The 19,877-nt window shown below is 36.9% G+C and overlaps 1 protein-coding gene across 1 annotated transcript; it reads right to left on the bottom strand.

Annotated features, from left to right (window-relative positions):
* Window positions 1-2,449: 2,449 nt before the first annotated feature.
* Window positions 2,450-18,915, bottom strand: socs7 (suppressor of cytokine signaling 7). The gene is made up of 9 exons (XM_067388412.1): window positions 17,155-18,915; window positions 15,467-15,531; window positions 15,099-15,203; window positions 7,773-7,918; window positions 7,383-7,551; window positions 5,584-5,712; window positions 4,252-4,387; window positions 3,116-3,256; window positions 2,450-3,018 (listed from the first exon to the last, which is right to left on the bottom strand). Exons 1-8 carry the CDS (start codon window positions 18,516-18,518, stop codon window positions 3,136-3,138), a joined length of 2,235 nt encoding a protein of 744 aa, XP_067244513.1. The 5' UTR covers window positions 18,519-18,915; the 3' UTR covers window positions 2,450-3,018; window positions 3,116-3,135.
* Window positions 18,916-19,877: the final 962 nt, after the last annotated feature.

The raw sequence follows: 19,877 nt of genomic DNA, 5'->3' as shown, positions 1-19,877 counted from the left end.
TGGCGCACAAAAAGTGTCGCTTTATAATATTAAGATATAACCAGTGAACTCACATGAACTGTTTAAAATATGTTTTTAGTACCTTTATGGAACTTGAGAATTTGAATATAGAGGCCTCACAGAGCTATCAGATTTCATCAACAATATCTTAATTTGTGTTCCGAAGATGAACGAAGGTCTTACGGCTGTAGAGCGACATGAGGTTGAGTAATTAATGACCTTATTTTAATTTTTGGGTGAACTAACCCTTTAAGTAACCTACTACAGGTGATGGATGCTGCATCTCATTAATGCAACAACCAGCTGCTTTGTCATCAACAAAATGCTTTGAATCTCCAACATGAAATTTAGCTTTTTGTAAGAGCTATTTGTTTTGTGACCCCAATATTAACTAAATTTAGTGTTTAGACATTCCTAGCTGAGTATAAAAACTGAAATATGGAAAAAAATGTGGGTGCCTACTTTACATATTTTGGGAACAAATTTGTGCTCAAAATTGAGCTTAATCATCATTTTTAAAAACTGGTAGTTTTTTTGTATTTATAACCGGCTGCATATACAGGTGCTGGTCATATAATTAGAATATCATCAAAAAGTTGATTTATTTCACTAATTCCATTCAAAAATTGAAACTTGTATGTTATATTCATTCATTACACACAGACTGATATATTTCAAATGTTTATTTCTTTTAATTTTGATGATTATAACTGACAACTAAGGAAAATCCCAAATTCAGTATCTCGGAAAATTTGAATATTGTGAAAAGGTTCAATATTGAAGACACCTGGTGCCACACTCTAATCAGCTAATTAACTCAAAACACCTGCAAAGGCCTTTAAATGGTCTCTCAGTCTAGTTATGTAGGCTACACAATCATGGGGAAGACTGCTGACTTGACAGTTGTCCAAAAGATGACCATTGACACCTTGCACAAGGAGGGCAAGACACAAAAGGTCATTGCAAAAGAGGCTGGCTGTTCACAGAGCTCTGTGTCCAAGCACATTAATAGAGAGGCGAAGGGAAGGAAAAGATGTGGTAGAAAAAAGTGTACAAGCAATAGGGATAACCGCATCCTGGAGAGGATTGTGAAAAAAAATCCATTCAAAAATGTGGGGGAGATTCACAAAGAGTGGACTGCAGCTGGAGTCAGTGCTTCAAGAACCACTACGCACAGACGCATGCAAGACATGGGTTTCAGCTGTCGCATTCCTTGTGTCAAGCCACTCTTGAACAACAGACCGCATCAAAAGCGTCTAAAGACAAAAAGGACTGGACTGCTGCTGAGTGGTCCAAAGTTATGTCCTCTGATGAAAGTAAATTTTGCATTTCCTTTGGATATCAGGGTCCCAGATTCTGTAAAGTTTCCACAGTCAGTGATGGTTTGGGGTGCCATGTCATCTGCTGGTGTTGGTCCACTGTGTTTTCTGAGGTCCAAGGTCAACGCAGCTGTATACCAGGAAGTTTTAGAGCACTTCATGCTTCCTACTGCTGACCAACTTTATGGAGATGCAGATTTCTTTTTCCAACAGGACTTGGAACCTGCACACAGTGCCAAAGCTACCAGTACCTGGTTTAAAGACCATGGTATCCCTGTTCTTAACTGGCCAGCAAACTTGCCTGACCTTAACCCCATAGAAAATCTATGGGGTATTGTGAAGAGGAAGATGCGAAATGCCAGACCAACAATGCAGAAGAGCTGAAGGCCACTATCAGAGCAACCTGGGCTCTCATAACACCTGAGCAGTGCCACAGACTGATCGACTCCATGCCATGCTGCATTGCTGCAGTAATTCAGGCAAAAAGAGCCCCAACTAAGTACTGAGTGCTGTACATGCTCATACTTTTCAGTTGGCCAAGATTTCTAAAAATCCTTTCTTTATATTGGTCTTAAGTAATATTCTAATTTTCTGAGATACTGAATTTGGGATTTTCCTTAGTGTCAGTTATAATCATCAAAATTAAAAGAAATAAACATTTGAAATATATCAGTCTGTGTGTAATGAATGAATATAATATACAAGTTTCACTTTTTGAATGGAATTAGTGAAATAAAACAACTTTTTGCTGATATTCTAATTATATGACCAGCACCTGTATAACAATAGACGGCTTTGCAATGTTTCCATTTAGATAGCTAAGAAAATTTGCGTGTGTGTGTGTTTATTCCCAGCTAAAAGTTTAGGATAACTTCCCTCAGAAAAAAGAACTGTGGTGTTACCATTATATAATGAGGATAGCAAACAGTAATACCATGATACTGAAAAATTATCATAGTCATACACCATGCTATTAATACAGAACACCATGCTAATTTAAAGAAAACCTTGGAATCACCATGATAGTACGTGCCCAAAAACAAACAAACAAACAAACAAACACAAGGTAACTTAAATAGTGATCTTCAAGTGTTTTAAGGAAAAACCGATAAGAGCAAGCAATTATAATCCTAAATCATAAATAACGTGAAAAAGTCAACCACCACTTATTTTCAAGTTTACTTTGTCTTTTACTCAAAATACAGTTCATGTGGCCTGATCAGACTGAAGGAGTTACAATCAGGGAAAGGACAAATAAAGGGGTCACACACTCCACCCAGGGGCAGGGGCCTGATGAGGAAAGAAAGAAGAACCAAACAGAGATGGATTCACAAACTGGCCAGTTTAAAAACTCCAGTGTAATATAACCTACAGATGAAGGCTTTTGCTAGTACCCCAAGTCAAATGTCCTTGTTCGTTTTTTTGTTTAACTTATTATTTTTTAAGTCCACTGTTTGCTGTCCAGTGACCTTTCAAGTCTTTTGTCTATCATGTCAGTCTCTGGATTTATTTGCCTGCTCAACATAGACAGTATTCCAGCACTCCTCTGTACTCCCTCTGTCCACGTATTGGTCAAGAGGAGGGGCCAGTCGGCTGACGTTCATTGGCTTCTGCTGGAAGACTGGCAGGGAGTTGGAGCAGAGCTGTGCACCAGGAAGTGTCCATGCGCTGTTCCATCTATTACCCACACACAGAAATCCTAAAAAATAATTTTGTTTCGTTAATTAAATAAGTTGGCTACAGAGCACTGAGTATAACATCATATATGTAGAACAGTCATTGCTGCAAGTACTTACAGTGAAAAGGAGCGATCTGGCTATGTTTCAGACTCGGCTTCCTGTTCCACACCTGCTGCCTGGCGCATGCCTTTGATTGACAGATACATCTCTTCCTCTGGATCATAATAATAGAACTTCCTCAAGTAGACAATGAGAGGCCTAAGATGAAAAAAGGAAAGTTAGTCTTTATAGACACTTTGTATGCAAAGTATGTTTTGCCTACGTATAAACTGATAATAACAGTGGGTAAACAAAGTATGTGATACACCCATAACCACTTGAAAATAAACTAAAAGTTTAAGGGGTGCACAATTACGAAAAAAAAAATATTATTTTTGATGAAACGGATGATTTCCCTTGATATTGTAATCAAGATTTTATTAGTTTATATTAATACAATTTGTTTTAAAGTACATCTTTTGAATAGAGCAGCTCCATCCCATATTCTTGATAGGTTACACTGTGTTTTTGACTTAATTTATTGCTGTTTTACACATTAAAATGAGACCTTAAAGGACAAGGTCTCTAAAACTTCACATTGGTGAACACAGAAAGTCTGCAACGTAACAATACTCTGATCCTTGTTTATTAGCACATAGCATCAGTTATCAGTATTTTATGTACTGTTCAAAAGTTATGGGTAGAAAGTTTTTTATTAGAAAGAAATTTATGCATTTAAAGGCATTATATAGATTAAAAGTGACAGTAAAGAGATTTATATCTACAAAAGAAATCTAGTTCAAATAAATGCTGTTTTTCTTAACTTTCTATTCATCAAAGAATCATGAAAAAAAAGGGTTCCACAAAAATATTAAGCAGTTTTCAACTTTAATAGATTAAGAAATATTTCTTGAGCACCAAATCAGTGATTTGGAATGATATCTAAAACATCAAGTGACACTGAAGACTGGAGTAATGGCTGCTGAAAATTCAGCTTTGCTATCAGAGGAATAAATTAAAATAGAAAACTGTTATTTTAAACTGTAATCATATTTCACAATATAACCGTTTTTACTCTATTTTAATCCAACAAATGCAGCCTTGGTGAGCATAAGAGACTTCTTTCAAAAATATTAAAATGTTACAGACCTAAAACTTTTAAATTATAGTGTATCAGAAATCTAAATCGGCAAAATAATGTAAATGAGTCATACTTGGGGAGGGGCAGCTCCTGGATGTGGTCTATGCGGACGAGTTGTCGGATGCAGAAGCGGCACAGATGCTGGAGTGATTTCACATTACTGAAGCGTGAGACCGGATAGAGCAGCTGCACAGGGGTTGGGGGCAACCCTAAGACAGACACCAGACACTTCATTACACTGACCTTTCATCTCTCACACCCACAAACAAAATAAACTCTGCCTCTTACTTCTGTACATATTGTTACCACAAACAATTCAGACTAAACTATGGTTGTTTTTGTTAACTAAAACCAATCGAAATCGTTTCTGTGCCCCTATTATGCTATTTTAAACATTCCTAATTTTGTTTTGCTGATCTCCTACAGTAGAATTACTGTACATGCATCCAAGGCTAAAAAACACTTTAATTTTCTCATAATATACATTGCAGCATCACCTCTTTTCTTACAGTGTCTGAAAATTGGTCCAAAAAAGGATCCAGTCTCTCTAAACCCCTCCTACTCTGCTCTGATTGGTCATATGGCCCAGTCTGTTGTGATTGGTCTACTGCTTACAGCATGTGTTACAAACGAAACGGCCATTACCATATCTTAATTTTAGCTCCAGAGGCTTCCTCAGCACTTGTATACACAGTGATATAGCTTTGGTTTTACCATATCAATTCACCCTTTACTGGGAGTTTGATTGACCGGCGATCTGACCAATCATAACGCCAAATCCACCACTTTGTCTGACAAACCAGACAGGAGAGTTAGTAGATTAATGTCGGTGGACTTGAACTTGAAAAATGGTGTGTACTGACGTCTTTGAAACAACATACCTTCTGTTGTTCATTCATATTTATTTTTTTGTGTTATAACTAGTAGGAAGAGATGATCGGGTCGCTACAGCGATCTGTCGCAAAGCATTATGAGCCACAAAATGATATTTACTGTTTGAAGTTCTTAAAAAAAAGACAAAATTTGAAACTTTGTTTCATACCAAATGTAACCTGCTCTATCTTGTCTTAGTTACAGAAGTGAGACTTGAATTGTTGATGAATTTTTCAGCAGCTCAGAATTGGGTCTTTCTTTTATTTATTGTGCACTTTGATCTATAAAACTTTGATGACATTTTATATTGACAAACAGCTATATGTATATATTACACACTGCATGAAAAGTAATATTCGAAAAAGCAACATAGGAGCAAATTAAAGCTAAATAGCTTAAAGCACTTTTTTCTCCCTATTTGTCCCTCCTGCATCAGTAAACAGAACAATTAAATCCTTTTTATTCAACAGTAGTGGCTAAGAATCCTGTCTGCTAATGTTTTATCATATAAGCAGGATATCTGTAGCCTTACCTGGTACACGTGAACGTAGGAAGTAGAGGAATTTTCCATTTTTAGAGTGCATGATGGCTCGCTCAATAAATTCAACCACAGAATGGCAGCGGTCCTCAAATTTAGGGTGGCACCATAAACTGAAAGTTCCTGAAGAGCCAAAGACAAATTTAAGGAAAATAAATACACTGGAAAAAAAAAAAATACTTTGGACCAACTGAAAAAAATACTACCATTTAATACAGACAAATTTATTAGTATTTCTCAGATCATATTTATGGTTTGGTTTAAACCTTTCTGATTTTGACTTAATATTAATTAAAAGTATTTAGGCCCGGTTTCACAGACAGGGCTTAGACTAAAACAGGATTAGGCCTTATTGGGACATTTAAGTAGTTTTTATAAATGTAACCTAGCAAAAAAACATTACTGGTATAATGAAGACAATGGCACAGACATATTTAAGATATGTCAGTGCAAATTACTTTCAGTTAAAACAGCTCAAACCTCCATTTTAATCTGGGACTAGCTTAAGTCTCGTCTGTGAAACAAGGGGTTATTTTCCCAAAGACAAAAACATTCATACAAAGTAAAATGATTATTTATTACAAAGACCATAACAATATATTTTTATTAGACATAAGCCAAAATGTTATGTAGGTGTTGTGTGTATGTAGGTCACTATATATATATATATATATATATATATATATATATAAGTGACCCTGGACCACAAAACCAGTCATAAGGGTTTTTTTTTTTTTTTTTTTTTTTTTAATTGATTTGTTTGTTAGGATAGGACAATATTTTGGCCGAGATAACAATATTTGAAAATGAGGAATCTGAGGGTGCAAAAAAAGCAAAATATTGAGAAAATCGTATGTAAAGTTGTCCAAATAAAGTCCTTATAAAGTCCTTAGCAACGCATGTTACTTACAAAAATACATTTTTGATATATTTACGGTAGGAAATTTACAAAATATTTTCATGGAACATGATCTTTACTTAATATCCTAATGATTTTTGGCATAAAGAAAAATCAATCATTTTGACCCATACAGTGCATTGTTGACTATTGCTACAAATATATATATATATATATATATATATATATATATATATATATATATATATATATATTTGCTTTTTACTACTTTACAGGTTTCATAATAAAAAGCTAAAATAGCTGTAATATGAAAGTAGAATTTCACTTAAGATAAAAAAAAAAAATGTTAGTCAAAACAAATTGTTTAATTTAGTTTACTTACTATAAACAACTTCTAAACGCCCTAATGTTTACTGTGATGTCTAAAATATGCATATTGTCTGTTATGTACGAACAACACAAAAAAAAGGAAAAAAGAAAAAGGAATAAAAGCCGTCAGTAAAGCTAGCCAACATTCCGGTGTCAACTGAAAATACTATTTAAAATGGTTTCTTTTAATTTTTTCTATGGGGAGTGTAATTTGCTTTTAAATGTATTTTCAATTAGACAAATATAAAAATGCTTTACTTAATACTTTAATAAATGTTAGTCATTTTACTTTGTTCAGTAAAATTGTGAAGGAAATTAAATGTGGGTGTGAAAACATTTAATGACTTCTTTCAAATCCGATTTTTAGGACTAACTGTCTGCACTGTCATTCTACAAGTGATGAAATCTAATCTGTTTGTTCAACTTTTATTCAGACTGTGAGGATGTGGTTTAGATTGGGTATGTAAACATAGGATTTCATGTGTTTTTGGCTACACATTTGAGTCTGATATGCCAAATAAGAGTATGTGTGTGTTTATGGATATGTATATACATGTGTGTTTACCTCTGTAGTGCTCCATACGCGTGTGGTGTGTGACTCCCTGTGAGCGAAAACTGAGGCTGAGGATATATCGTGGGTCTGAACTGTCCCGGACCAAAAACGAGCCATCTGGCTTTCCTCTTAGCTTCATTTCAGCATCCTCCCAGTTCATCGGCCCCCAATACCAGCCACACTGCAAACACACAAACACACAATGACCATCTAACAGTGTTCGGCAAAAGCTCCTTATAGAGAAAACCCACAAAACCAACTTAATGAAATGGACAACCACAGGAAGCCATAGAGATGTTTCATAGTTAAAAAAGTCTGACGATAAACATGCCCAATGATAATCATATGACTGGAAATTTTCAGTCGTTTTTTGACTTCACGTCAACTGCTTTTGTCTCTCACCCGCTCCAACTCTCTCAGGCTGGCAGTGAAGCTGCTGGAATCGGCCCCTCTCAGTGGACACATGATCGGGGGCGGGGCCACTCTGGCAGGGGCCGGAGTCTCCATTGGTGATGCGGCAGAATGAGGAAGTGCCCGGAAGAAAGCATCTGAGACACAAATGGAGCATTTTTTGAATACACCAGCAAATATTATGTTGCAATCAGCTAAGACTAGTATCCCATCAAAACTAAATGACTACTTTTTAATTTTATAACTTGACAAATAACAAACACTACTAAAGACAAAAGTTTGTCTTTAGTGTCACGTGATCGTTCTAAAATGTTGATCTGCTTCTCAAGAAACATTTTGAATTTTTATCAATGTTGGAAAACATTTGTGCTGCGTAATATTTTTGTTTTAACCTCAATACTTTTTTGTTCAAGATTCTTTGATGAATTTAAAGTTCAAAAGAACATCATTTATTAGAAACAGAAATCTTTTGTAACATTATAAATTTCTTTACTGTCACTTTTGATCAATTTCATGGATCCTTGCTGAATAAAAGTATATTTCCTGACCCAAGCTTTTGAACGCTTGACAATAACAGTTTAAATCATTTTAGTTTAGTTTAGGTATATTTTAGGTCCTGTTTTGTTACAGTTTTTTTACTTACAGTCCTGCAGTATGACAGGAGTACAAGTGTTTTATTTTAATTGTAAATTGTCAAAAGTACAAATATCCCAAGCTAATAATATAAGGTTATTAAAAATGGTGTATAGAACAATTAGACAAGACTAGCTATTTAAAATATTTGTAAATGAATTCGAATGTGACCAAGTCTAGTTGTCACATTTTTTACACCATTGACTATTTATCAGTGCAGGTTCATTTCTGTATCGACACAAACCTTAAAAAAATCTAACATTTTCACCAATATTCCCCATGATAAAGATACAATTCACTGAACACATTGATCTTCTGTGACAACATGCCCCAGTAGTGCTCTCCAGTCAGCTAAAGCAAAACAAAGTTGTTCTAAAAACAGAATTTACAAAAATGATTCTAATTTAATAGGATTCTGAACTGGGTGTTTAAAACCAACACAAAACTTCCCTTATAACAACTTCCTCTTGTGACATCTTGTGACAACATCTCCCCTATAGCATTTCACAGGACACATCTTTCACTATCTATGTTTCCATCCACCTATTTTTATGTGCACTTTGGGATACTGCACTAAAAAACACTGGATGGAAACGCCAATATGCGTATACGCACATAAAAAATATACAGTGTGTGATCAATTGAGGCAGATATATTTTTTATCCAATAAGAAGGCATGAGCTAAGACGGAAACACATTCACTGAATAAATCCCTCAACAAAAACCTTCCCGTGACTTTGCCTCAACAGTGGATGTGTTTGGGTAACTACACTAACCAGCGGACCAATTTCAAATGTTGGTTTGATCATTCTGAAATGCCTGATCAGAATGATTTGGTATAATTCTTTCCCAGAAGTGTCTCACATGATGGTGTTCCCAAACACCAGGCATCTGAATGCATCTTGACAGCGTTTATTGCGTTTCACCTGTGCGCTCTGAGACGCAAGTTATTTATAACGTAAAAAAAAGAGCTACAGTGGCTTCCCCGATTGAAGCAACTTCCATTTTTATTACAGATATTTTGCGCCAATTTCCCAGGAAGTGACAATGTTGTTCTCTTAAACACATGGGATTGAAACTGTGCTTTATTCGCAAATATTTTATGCGATATTCCAAGTTTTAGATGGAAACAGCCAGTGATGAAATGTCATATCAACTACCAATAAATATGCATACATGCTATGTTATAGATAATAATAAAGTTACCATATCTTTAATATTACCATCAACCTTTATGTCTTATACAAAAGTTATATTGCTATACGAGTTATTCAGCAAAAGAACTACAATACAGCTTAAGTTTGGCACCATCTCGCTCACACTTCCTCTCTTTCTAAACGCACATTAGTCACACTGCCTTCTTTCTCCGAACTGCGAAAGGAAGTGAGAAATGAAACCACGCGGTCAACCAAAGCCTTTGTTTGACAAAACGATACATGCGGCTGATGGCATGTATTGTCTTTGCCTTTGCTTTTACAAGAACATCACAGTTACATTCACACTTTATTCCATTTCCCTTTATGTTCGATGGAATAAAGGTGCTTCCGAGGGTAGAGAATGACCCGGTTGGCGAAAAAGGAAGGGGAGGTTGGCGTCTGCGCTCAGAACCAGAAAGGCGCCCTGAAACACCTTGAAACACACACCGCCCCCTCCACTGCACCCAAGTCTTACCATTGAGGCTGAGACTATGCTGGATGGTAGCGTGGAGAGGGGGAGGAGGAGGAAGAGGCAGAGGGAGAGACTGCAGGGAGGCCCCCATTACACTCACTAGGAAAGGCCCAGGCTGCGGCCCACCTATATCGTCTGGAAGAGAGCAGGAGGGAGGGTTCAGAGCCAGGAGAATAAGGAGATGTCACAGAAAAAGCAATGGAATTGTAGAGAAGGTTAAAGTCTGTTAGAATGAGACAGGAGCCCGAGGCGATGAAGAGGAATCAGAACATGACTAAAATCAACCCTAACACCATTCAGCTTCAGAGCAAAGGGACAGCAACAATATTCTTGCATATATTACTAAAAAATAGATCAAAATGCAGCCAGATTTCAGAAAATTTGGATTAGACTAACTGCAGTATCGGAACTAACGTGAATATTACATTCAATGACCTGTGCTTTATGTATGAATAACACAGTTTTGCCTGTCTGAACCATAAAGAAGCAAGACAAATCCTCCAATTATGTGACAATATCTGATCCTCTTATAGCACTTGAAGACTAAGACAGCGTGACAGGAAGCATATGACATGGGGAACTGAAACATGGGAAAACAACATGAGCAAATCCACACGCTGGTATTTGCATTCAATCACACACTCACGACACTGGAAAATGCATTTCTTCCCAGCTATGAAAAAACTACGTGGAGCAACTTTAAAAGAATATACGGGTTCAATAAAGTGTATCATTGAGATACTATTATAGTTTTAATGAATTTGATTTTCTTTTTATATTTTCCGTTTTCATTTTACTTTTAGTTCAAATTTTAACAAACAAAATGAAAATGAGTAATGAGCCTTGCCAACCAGCTGAAATAATAAAAGTCTTTTAATAATTTATTTTATTTCAAGAAACAAAAATTGTATTTTTTATATTTTTAGTTTCAGTTAACTATAATAACACTGGTTAAATACAATCTTGTTTAACAGCATTTGTGACAATGTTGATTACCACAAAAATGTATTTTTAATTGTTTACCTTTTCTTTAAAAAAAACAAATATGGGCTACAGTGAGGCACTTACAATGGAAGTGAATGTGGCCAATCTGTACAAGTTAAAAATGTATCATTGTTTCAATAGTACAAGATATAAACAATAAGAATATAAACATGATTGTAGTGTGGAAAAACCACTTGCCTACCTACAGTGTAAAGTTACAGTATATCCGATTTTACAACTCTCAAACATCTGTAAAAAATATTTAAACAGCTTCACAGCTCAAAAATACATAGGTTATAACAATGAAATTAATGTAAGTGACTGTTATAAATTGTAAGCTTCAAATTACTGCTTTTAAATACTCGAAAATTGGCTCTATTCTATGGAAGCTTGTTTCCTCTTGCTTGCCACTGTAATTGCTACTTTTTATCTCACTTTTTTTCTCAGAATTGCATGATATAAACTCACAATTGAGTTATAAAGTCAGAATTGTGAGATATAAACTCGCAATTATATTTCTCGCAATTGCGAGTTTATATCCCACAATTTTGAGTTTATAACTCGCAATTGTGAGTTTTATATCTCGCGATTCTGACTTTATTTCTCGTAATTGTGAGTTTATATTTTGCAATTATTACATTATAATTTGCAATTGTGAGTTCATACTTCGCAACTGTGAGAAAAGAAGTCATGAATTCTGAGATAAAAAGTCGAAATTACCTGTTTTTATTATTATTCATTGACGGAAACAAGCTTCCATACTATTCACTTTCATTATAAGTATCTCATTGTAACCTCCATTTTTCTTTTTATAAATAAACAATTCAGGTTTGTTTTTATGCTAATCAACATTATGCCACAAATGCTGTAAATTGAGCTTAAATTGTATTGAACCCAGAATATTCATATATACCTCTCTACCAGAAATGTGCATATTGCGCACCTAATCATCAACTTAAAAAACAAGGACTAAAAAATCCCACATACCTAATCATCTTAATTCACTCATGACAAAGACTGCTTCACATCTAACTATCTATCTCACCAGTATTGAGATCATTTCAAACCTCAATCCCAAAGACCACTCTGAGCTGATGAACAGGAAGAAACTGTGCAGTGGTCTCACTTTATTAGAAAAGGAACTGCTCATCTGTGTGCCAACTACTGGTAAAGTTTAACCACACATACACCTACACAATAACTCATTTTTAGTGGTGCTTCTGCAAATTTTATGCTTGCAGAATGCAATCAGAGACACCGATTACCATGAAATGAAAAGAATGAAGGTCGAATAAAAAAGGGGAAATGAAAGGACAAAGTGAAAGAATAAACAAGTAGGTTGACGTCCTACACGGCATCTTTAACATCCGCCTTGGGTTCGATCACAGAGGTGAGGTAAAACTGATCAGCGTTTGGCTGGTAGAAACATGAATCTTAATAGAGTCTTTTTCAAATACTTGTGATCGGATTTTGAGGGGAGGGTCTTTGATCTCTTACTTTAAATGTAAAAAAAGTTAAAAAAAAAATCAGATTATAACTGGCCAATTTTAGGAATATTTGATTGACAGTTGAGTAAGCAGTCCTTTGATGTTGTCTGAGACGGATTAGCATTCACACTACAAATGTGATGTGGTCAAATTCGTTTTGGACTTCTCAATGTGGTTTGAATGACAGAATCACAAAATATGTTAACCATATTTATGTTTATGTTTGTATTTAATGCCCACCACTTGTGATTGAATCACACAGAATGGATGTTAATTCCATTTATTTATTTATCCATTTATTATTTAATTATACCACCGTTCATAAGTTTGGGGTCAGTACGATTTTTTAAAAGAAATGAATACTCGTATTCAGCAAGATTGATGAAACGGGCCAGTTAAGACATACAAAAGATTTTTATTTCAAATAAATGTTGTTTTTTAAAAAGCCCACTATGTAAATTTTCACCGCTAGAGGACGCTTATTCCAAACTAAGGCATAGCTTGTGAGGTGTTGTCTTCACGTCTGCAGCCGGTGGAAAAGAATCGGGACAGGACTCGGGCAGAAATCGTGTTCTTTGTGATTGTCATTGATAGGCGACGCACGGACATGGTCCGTGTCTTGGTTAAATTTGCTTATTTCTCTGGATTTAATCATTCTTAAAAACATTTGGGATAATGTAAGTATGCAAGTCAACAAATCATATAACACTGTTCTAGTGGTTTTTGGATATTTGTATCCAAAAAATGTACATTTTGTACCTTTAAACTTTCTATTAATCAAATAATCATGAAAAAAATGTATCATGGTTTCCACAAAAACATTAAGAAGCAACTGTTTTTAACACTGCTAATAATAAGAAATGTTTCTTCAGCACCAAATCAGCATATTAGAATTATTTCTGAAGGATCATGTGACACTAAAGACTGAAGCAATGGCTGCTGAAAATTCAGCTTTGCCATAATAAATTACATTTTAAAATATATAAGGGATAATTCATGGCTAGCTGTGCATTAAACAATTTGAATGCACGACGTGGAGGCAAAGAACCACCCCGCGTGAAGTGCGTTCAAATCACTAGCTGTGGAATATCTGCTTATACCATTACCAGCACTGACAAGTTAAAGCTGTTATTGATGTTTGCAGCGCAAAAATAATGGTTATTTTCATCAGTTACGGCTCGTGTTTCTGCCTTAAATTAAAACACTGTTTAAATTAATAGATTGTTAGCTAACTGTGCGATTTTTATATGTACATTTCTGAAATTACATAACTCGCACAAGAGTCAACTCTGATAACAAATCACTTTACATTGTAATGTTGATATGCATTGTGAAAAGCGTTATATACAAATAAATGTGAATCAAAACTTAAGTTACACCTAGCATTCTAGATTCTAGAGAAAGAGATGAGAAATGCATGTGAATTACCTGCGTCTCTCTCTACTAACAATGAAACTGTGAGTTTAATTACTTCAAAAACAGCGACTTTACCTCATTGTTGCTGAGAAATACAATGTAGCAATTCAGTAGCGAAGCTGTTTTATTAATAAAAGTCACAGGGCAGAGTTCATAACAAGTTTCTGTGCTCCTGAACATAGGTGATGAGATATTCTCCATTGATTTAACCAATGAAAAATCGATTGCAGCTTTCAAACACGATTATCTTCACCTTTTTATAGTTTATTTGAGGCCGTTTCTATTGTGTTATTTTAATGAAAAATGCCAAGTTTGATGCATTCAAACTCTCTTTTTGCTCTTTCTCTAGAATGGTCTACTTATTGTAAGTGCTTATTGTAAATAGATATTTATTGAATTCTTTTATTTAGTGAGTCGCTACTGATCATCAGATATCAGTGAGAGCGCGACTCGCGACAACACTCATAGGCGTAATTTGCGGGTGGAACTTGTCCCCACCACTTTTTTGAAACTGCACACAAACGTGTCCCTGCTCTTGCCTCTTTATATACAATCATTAATGAACATCTTTGGTCTTATTGAGAAAAGAAAAGAAAAAAAAAACTATTAGATTAGAACCCAGAATGCCTGACTCGCATAGCAAAAGTTCTGCCACTAGACCACTTGGGAATATACAAATTTAGCATGGGTCTGTCTAAATATGGACTGAGCACCCACCGGCACAAACATAAATCGGCGCCTGTGCTCCTGAATGTTTCTGTGCATGCAGTGCAATCTAAGATCTCTGTGTATGAGTGACGTATGTGTGTGTGCTGCAATGAAAGCAGCGCATTAATAAAGAACGGTGATTTATATTACTGTTCTTACTTAAATAAGTGCAGCCTTACTGAGAATGGTGACCTCTTTCAAAATTTTTTAAAAATCTTACTGACCCCAAACTTTTGAATGTAACTGTATAGATAGAGGTGACAGTACAAATGATGAAGGGAAGGAACCCAGAGGCATGGGGGAGGTTACTAGAGAAATATTTAAAAAGTGTGAAACAGATGGGGACGTAAAAGGTAAGAATGAAGGAAAGCAGAAACAAAGGAGATCAAGGGGGTGTGTGAACATCTGTAGTGGAGCTCACCTAGCAGACTGAGGCTCCGCCGAGGGGGAGGTGGAGGAGTGGGAGGGTGAGGGGAGTTCCTCCCTCTTTGAGAGATGTCCACATCTACCAAAGACACCGTCTCTCCTGCAACCAGAGCAATAGTACAAATAGAACTTAATGACAAGAGCCATAAGAACGACATTAACAACATTTGTTACAGTAATGTAGCATAATTCCAAAGATTGGCCTAAAATGAGACTAATCTCATCCAAATCGTGTGCCTGAGTCATTATATTTCCCATGCACTGTGTAAGCTCATTAGTGGCTCGCAAATGTGCCTTCATTTAATGTATTCCAAGGATTCCTTTAGCTTCCACCCCATTAAGTTCCCCTGAATCTTCGTTTACCTGTGAAAACGGGAGTAAAAGAGGCCGCAGAGAAGGCACTTTGTGCCCTTGTTAGTCCAGGTTGGCTGCAGAAAGACAATCATCATTTTAATTACTAAAATGAAAAAAGACCACATATTCATTTACATTCATTCTGTTTTATATCTCATAGCATTATTTATCTTTTTTTAATCTACAGTTTATAATGAATTAGAAGTAAACGTATAATCACATTATAAACTGCACTCACCTGTGATCCTTAGGTCAATTATGATTTTGCGACTCACATTCAAAGCTATTAAAAATCATTACATTTAAAGTACAACAGGTTTAATGAAATGTGTTTTATGAAATTAATTTAATTTTAAAAAATATATATTTATGTGCAAAAAGTGTCCAATTTCCCAGTTAATTTCAATCACTATTAGGTGTGAGGTGGGGCTAAATCATTGATTGAAATGTTAAATATTTTTGGGATAAAATTTTAAGCTGCACAACATGCTGAAAAGCCAAAGGTGAAAGTAGACAGTTGGTTTCATAATGCTGTAAACGCTGAATGCTTTAATACACCATCCCTAGTGAAAAATAAATCGACTAAAATGTATCTGAAGCACATTTATTTCATGCAAAGTAAACTACAAATACATTTACATATTATGTACTTAATAAAAATACCTTGCAAATGTACTTTTGGTATACTAAACTGGTATACTTAAAAGTCTGCACAACTAATTTTTCACTTTAATTGTGCAGAAGTAGTGCTGAGGTCCAACTAAAGATATACTTAAGTATATTTGATTGTGCTAAAGTGGAACTATTGCATGTATACTTTAGGTACACTTTAAATATCTTGCATTTAAATACATATTTTATACAAAGATCATACATCAGTGACATTAAAATATATTTTTTAAGCTTAATAGGAGAAATGTGCATTGCGCACAAGTAGTCTCTGGTGATATGTCAGTATGTTTACTATAGATTTAAACTATATTTAGTATAATGTATTTTAAATATATAGGGTTTTCTATGCAATTTCCAATTTTTAGAAAAAGTTTATGATTTAATAGTACATTAAGGTCTGTGTTTTTCTACTTTGTACCTTTAGGAATACAACAGCTTGTAACAATGGGGGACAACTCTACCATATTAACCCCTTTAAGGTTCATAATGGTACATATAACTACTCTATATTATAGGCATTCCCTTTAAGTGCTGCCCCAGTGCCAAGCTGTTGTACCCCTAAAGATAAAATTCTTGTACTTTTTTTTTTTTTCTGACAGTGTAGGCAACTCGATAAAATTGCACACAAATTTAAAGGAACTGTACAAAGATTGCTAATCAAGACTACAACGGTTGCACAAAAACGCATGTTCTAGTGAAAGTTGTAGTCATTATTTGATAAGTTTTTAGCAGCTTTTTTAAAGCAATATTTAAAAACACAACTGACTGAAAATTCAGGTTTGAAGTATGACAGTGTAGTTTATGCTGTATGAAAACAACCACAAATAGTCTTAAAATGATGTTTACCTCAGATCTTGTTTTAACTAAAATAACTAAGATTCCTTTCTAAAAAAAAAAACAATTCCTGAGAAAGCTCGAAAATGATGTTGTCGAATTTAATAGAACAAATTAATGATAAAAGAATACAACAATAGAATCATAAAATCTTCAATATTTCATTCATGTTTGGGCATGTTTGGACTCACCTGGCCGTGTCTTGTTCCCCTCCGCTCGCTCCAGACATGTCAACTAAACTGCCTGCTGAGGATATGGAGAACGTGACCGAAGGTCTCTTGTCCAAAAGGTTGTTAGAGCCACTACAGCTTTTAGTTCTGAAAAGTTTACTCAGGCGTATTTTTAGCGAGCCCTTCCTGGATTTCCCTGGTACTTTCAGAGTCTTCTCTCCTCCGCTCGCAGCGGAAAGTTGCGCCCGTGTCGTGCTCCTGTCCGGCCGGGCCTTCGGTGTGGACGCCTGGCTGGAGCACGGGGTGTCCTGGCTGGCAACGACCTGGGACAGGACCTCGGGAGTCAGTTTGTCGGTGGTGGGAGCCTGAGGCCTGGTGTTTACCGAGTCTCGCAACAAACAACACGCCGGTGAGCAAAGTCCCCCGGACACCGCCATAGCTTGTCCGGACAACACCGACGGGAAACACTTGAGCGCAAACGCACCCGGCTCATTGTTTTGGGACTCGGTCTTCTGACAGGTATTGATGCCCAGGCCGTTCACCTCTTCTGACCCGAGGCCCTCCAGGACCAGCAGAGCATCGCTGGTCTCGGTCGGGTCCTCTCCCTGTCTGATTCCAGCCGAGCCGAGCACGCTTTGACACGAGCAGTGCTGCAGCTCGCCATCCTTGAGGAGAAATTCGGGTACCGGAGAGACTCCCAGCTCGCCGAATTTCCTCGCCAGCTCCAGGACAGGACCGTCGGGCAGCTGGAGCTGCCGCTGCGCCGTCGTGCAGCTCCAGCCCGACTCTGTCATCGAGCTCGTTTTGTGATCCACCACCGGCGGCCAGTCTTGTTTGTCTGTAATCAAGCGATGCCGGTGGCACAGTTCGGCTCCCTCCGTATCCGTAGCAACCGCAGGCAGTTTGAGCTGTGGATGCAGCGTCCATGTAGGCGGATGCTGAGCGTCCACAGCGCCAGACTCCGAAGCGAGTACCGCTTGGTCCTCAAAAGCCCTTCGCTGATCCTCCGAGCTGTTCTCGGCAAATCCATCAGAGTCTCTCGATATGTTTCTGAATACCAACAGCTGAGGCCCCATTCCACCTCGGTGGGTGAGATCGTACCCGTGGGCCTCGGTTGAATGAAGAGGAGGCGGCGGCACAGACAGCGCAGGTCTAGTCGCCATCACTCCCGCGTCAGGTGCCTCCGTTCCGCTGGCCTGCGGAGCTTTGTTCACCGCCGAGATGTGGCCGTGATTCTGCGTGCATTCAAAGTTCCCCTTGATAGCCACCGTCAGTCCAGTGCCCGACGACAGATTCCCATTCTCCTCGTCCAAGCGGTCATCCTCGGCCGCGGAGACCAGGCGCATCAAGACAAAATCGGGAGACATATCTTGCGCGTTGTTCATTATTATTCCTCAATATACTGAAGGAATGAGCGATATCGGCGTTTCACATTGCTCCAGTCATGAGATCTCGGTTGTGTGATGATGGTAATCCTCTTGGTGTTAGTTAGCCCCTCTCACTCAGCGCCAGACAATTAGTGCATATAAACACTATTTCAGTCGCTCCTTCAACATTGCGCACGTCCTCGTCTCATTTCGCGTCCGGCCTTAAAAATCTCCACGGGTCTTTGTAGGGTCATACATAACGCTTCGTTTCACGCAATCCTAACGGCGTCTGTGGTCACATTACTGTCGAGGCCCCACCCGCCCGCTCACTTCCGCAAATTCGATGCGTTTCGTGTTTGGTCTTATCGGTGCCATTGCTGTCCACTTGGCTGCAGGCTATGTGCTGTCCCCCTTAGTGACGTGCACCGTGCTGTAATGTTGCTTTCATGTCATTTACCGCGCTGTTGTCTGGAAGATGGCCTTACCAACTGATGTTTATGATGCATCAATTGTTGTGGCATCGCCTTACCGCACGAACCCAACACAAATGAAACTCTCCTTGCAAATCGGTTTCATTATGAGTCAAAGACAATTGACTTGCATGATATCATCATTTGAATAATGACTCTCATCCTGATATACAAATAAACAAATAAATAAATAAAAATAAAGAATCATCTCAAACTCAAAGCCTATTAATAGAACCAAAAGAACATCACGATGATGGACATGCCAATTATACATGTGTAGCATGTAATGACAATAATTTATAATAATGCATCATAACATAGGCTGTGGATGTATATGGAAATGTTTTTCACAATTTAGTACAAAAATGCATTTTAATTAATTAATATGTTATAATAAAAGCTGCAGCAATAATAATTTGAAAAGAAGTAGCATAATTCTGCTAGTTTTAGATTGAATATACTAAGTCATTTTCCAAAAGTACTTTAATATCATCTACGCCTATAAATATTGTAAAATCATTGCACATGATGTGCATGCCAATTAAAGGCCCATTGAGACAAAATACAGTTATTGTTTACATTCAGCCATTGTTCTGTGGTCAAGACTTTACATTTGAGCGGTGTTTGTGAAATGCAATTTCATTGATGGACCGAGTGATGTCGCTGTACACAAAAAATTTACACATGCCCATAGAGCCCTTTAAAACGTGCCATGTTCACAAAGAGTTTATTATAGTTATGGGTTTACACAAATATCCAGAAGAAAATGTGTTTTCACAGTACGTTATCTGAGAAATATTAAATGCATTGACAACATCCTCTCCACACAATACTGTGACACATAGCAGAACACACACAAATCTATCCATAAATTGTGTGCATATATATATATATATATATATATATA

This window comes from Chanodichthys erythropterus, chromosome 6 (genome assembly GCF_024489055.1).
Source record: "Chanodichthys erythropterus isolate Z2021 chromosome 6, ASM2448905v1, whole genome shotgun sequence".
In the NCBI taxonomy this organism is placed as follows: Eukaryota; Metazoa; Chordata; class Actinopteri; order Cypriniformes; family Xenocyprididae; genus Chanodichthys; species Chanodichthys erythropterus.
The sequence above is the reverse complement of the archived record's forward strand: the minus strand, read 5'-3'. Positions and strand labels throughout refer to the sequence as shown.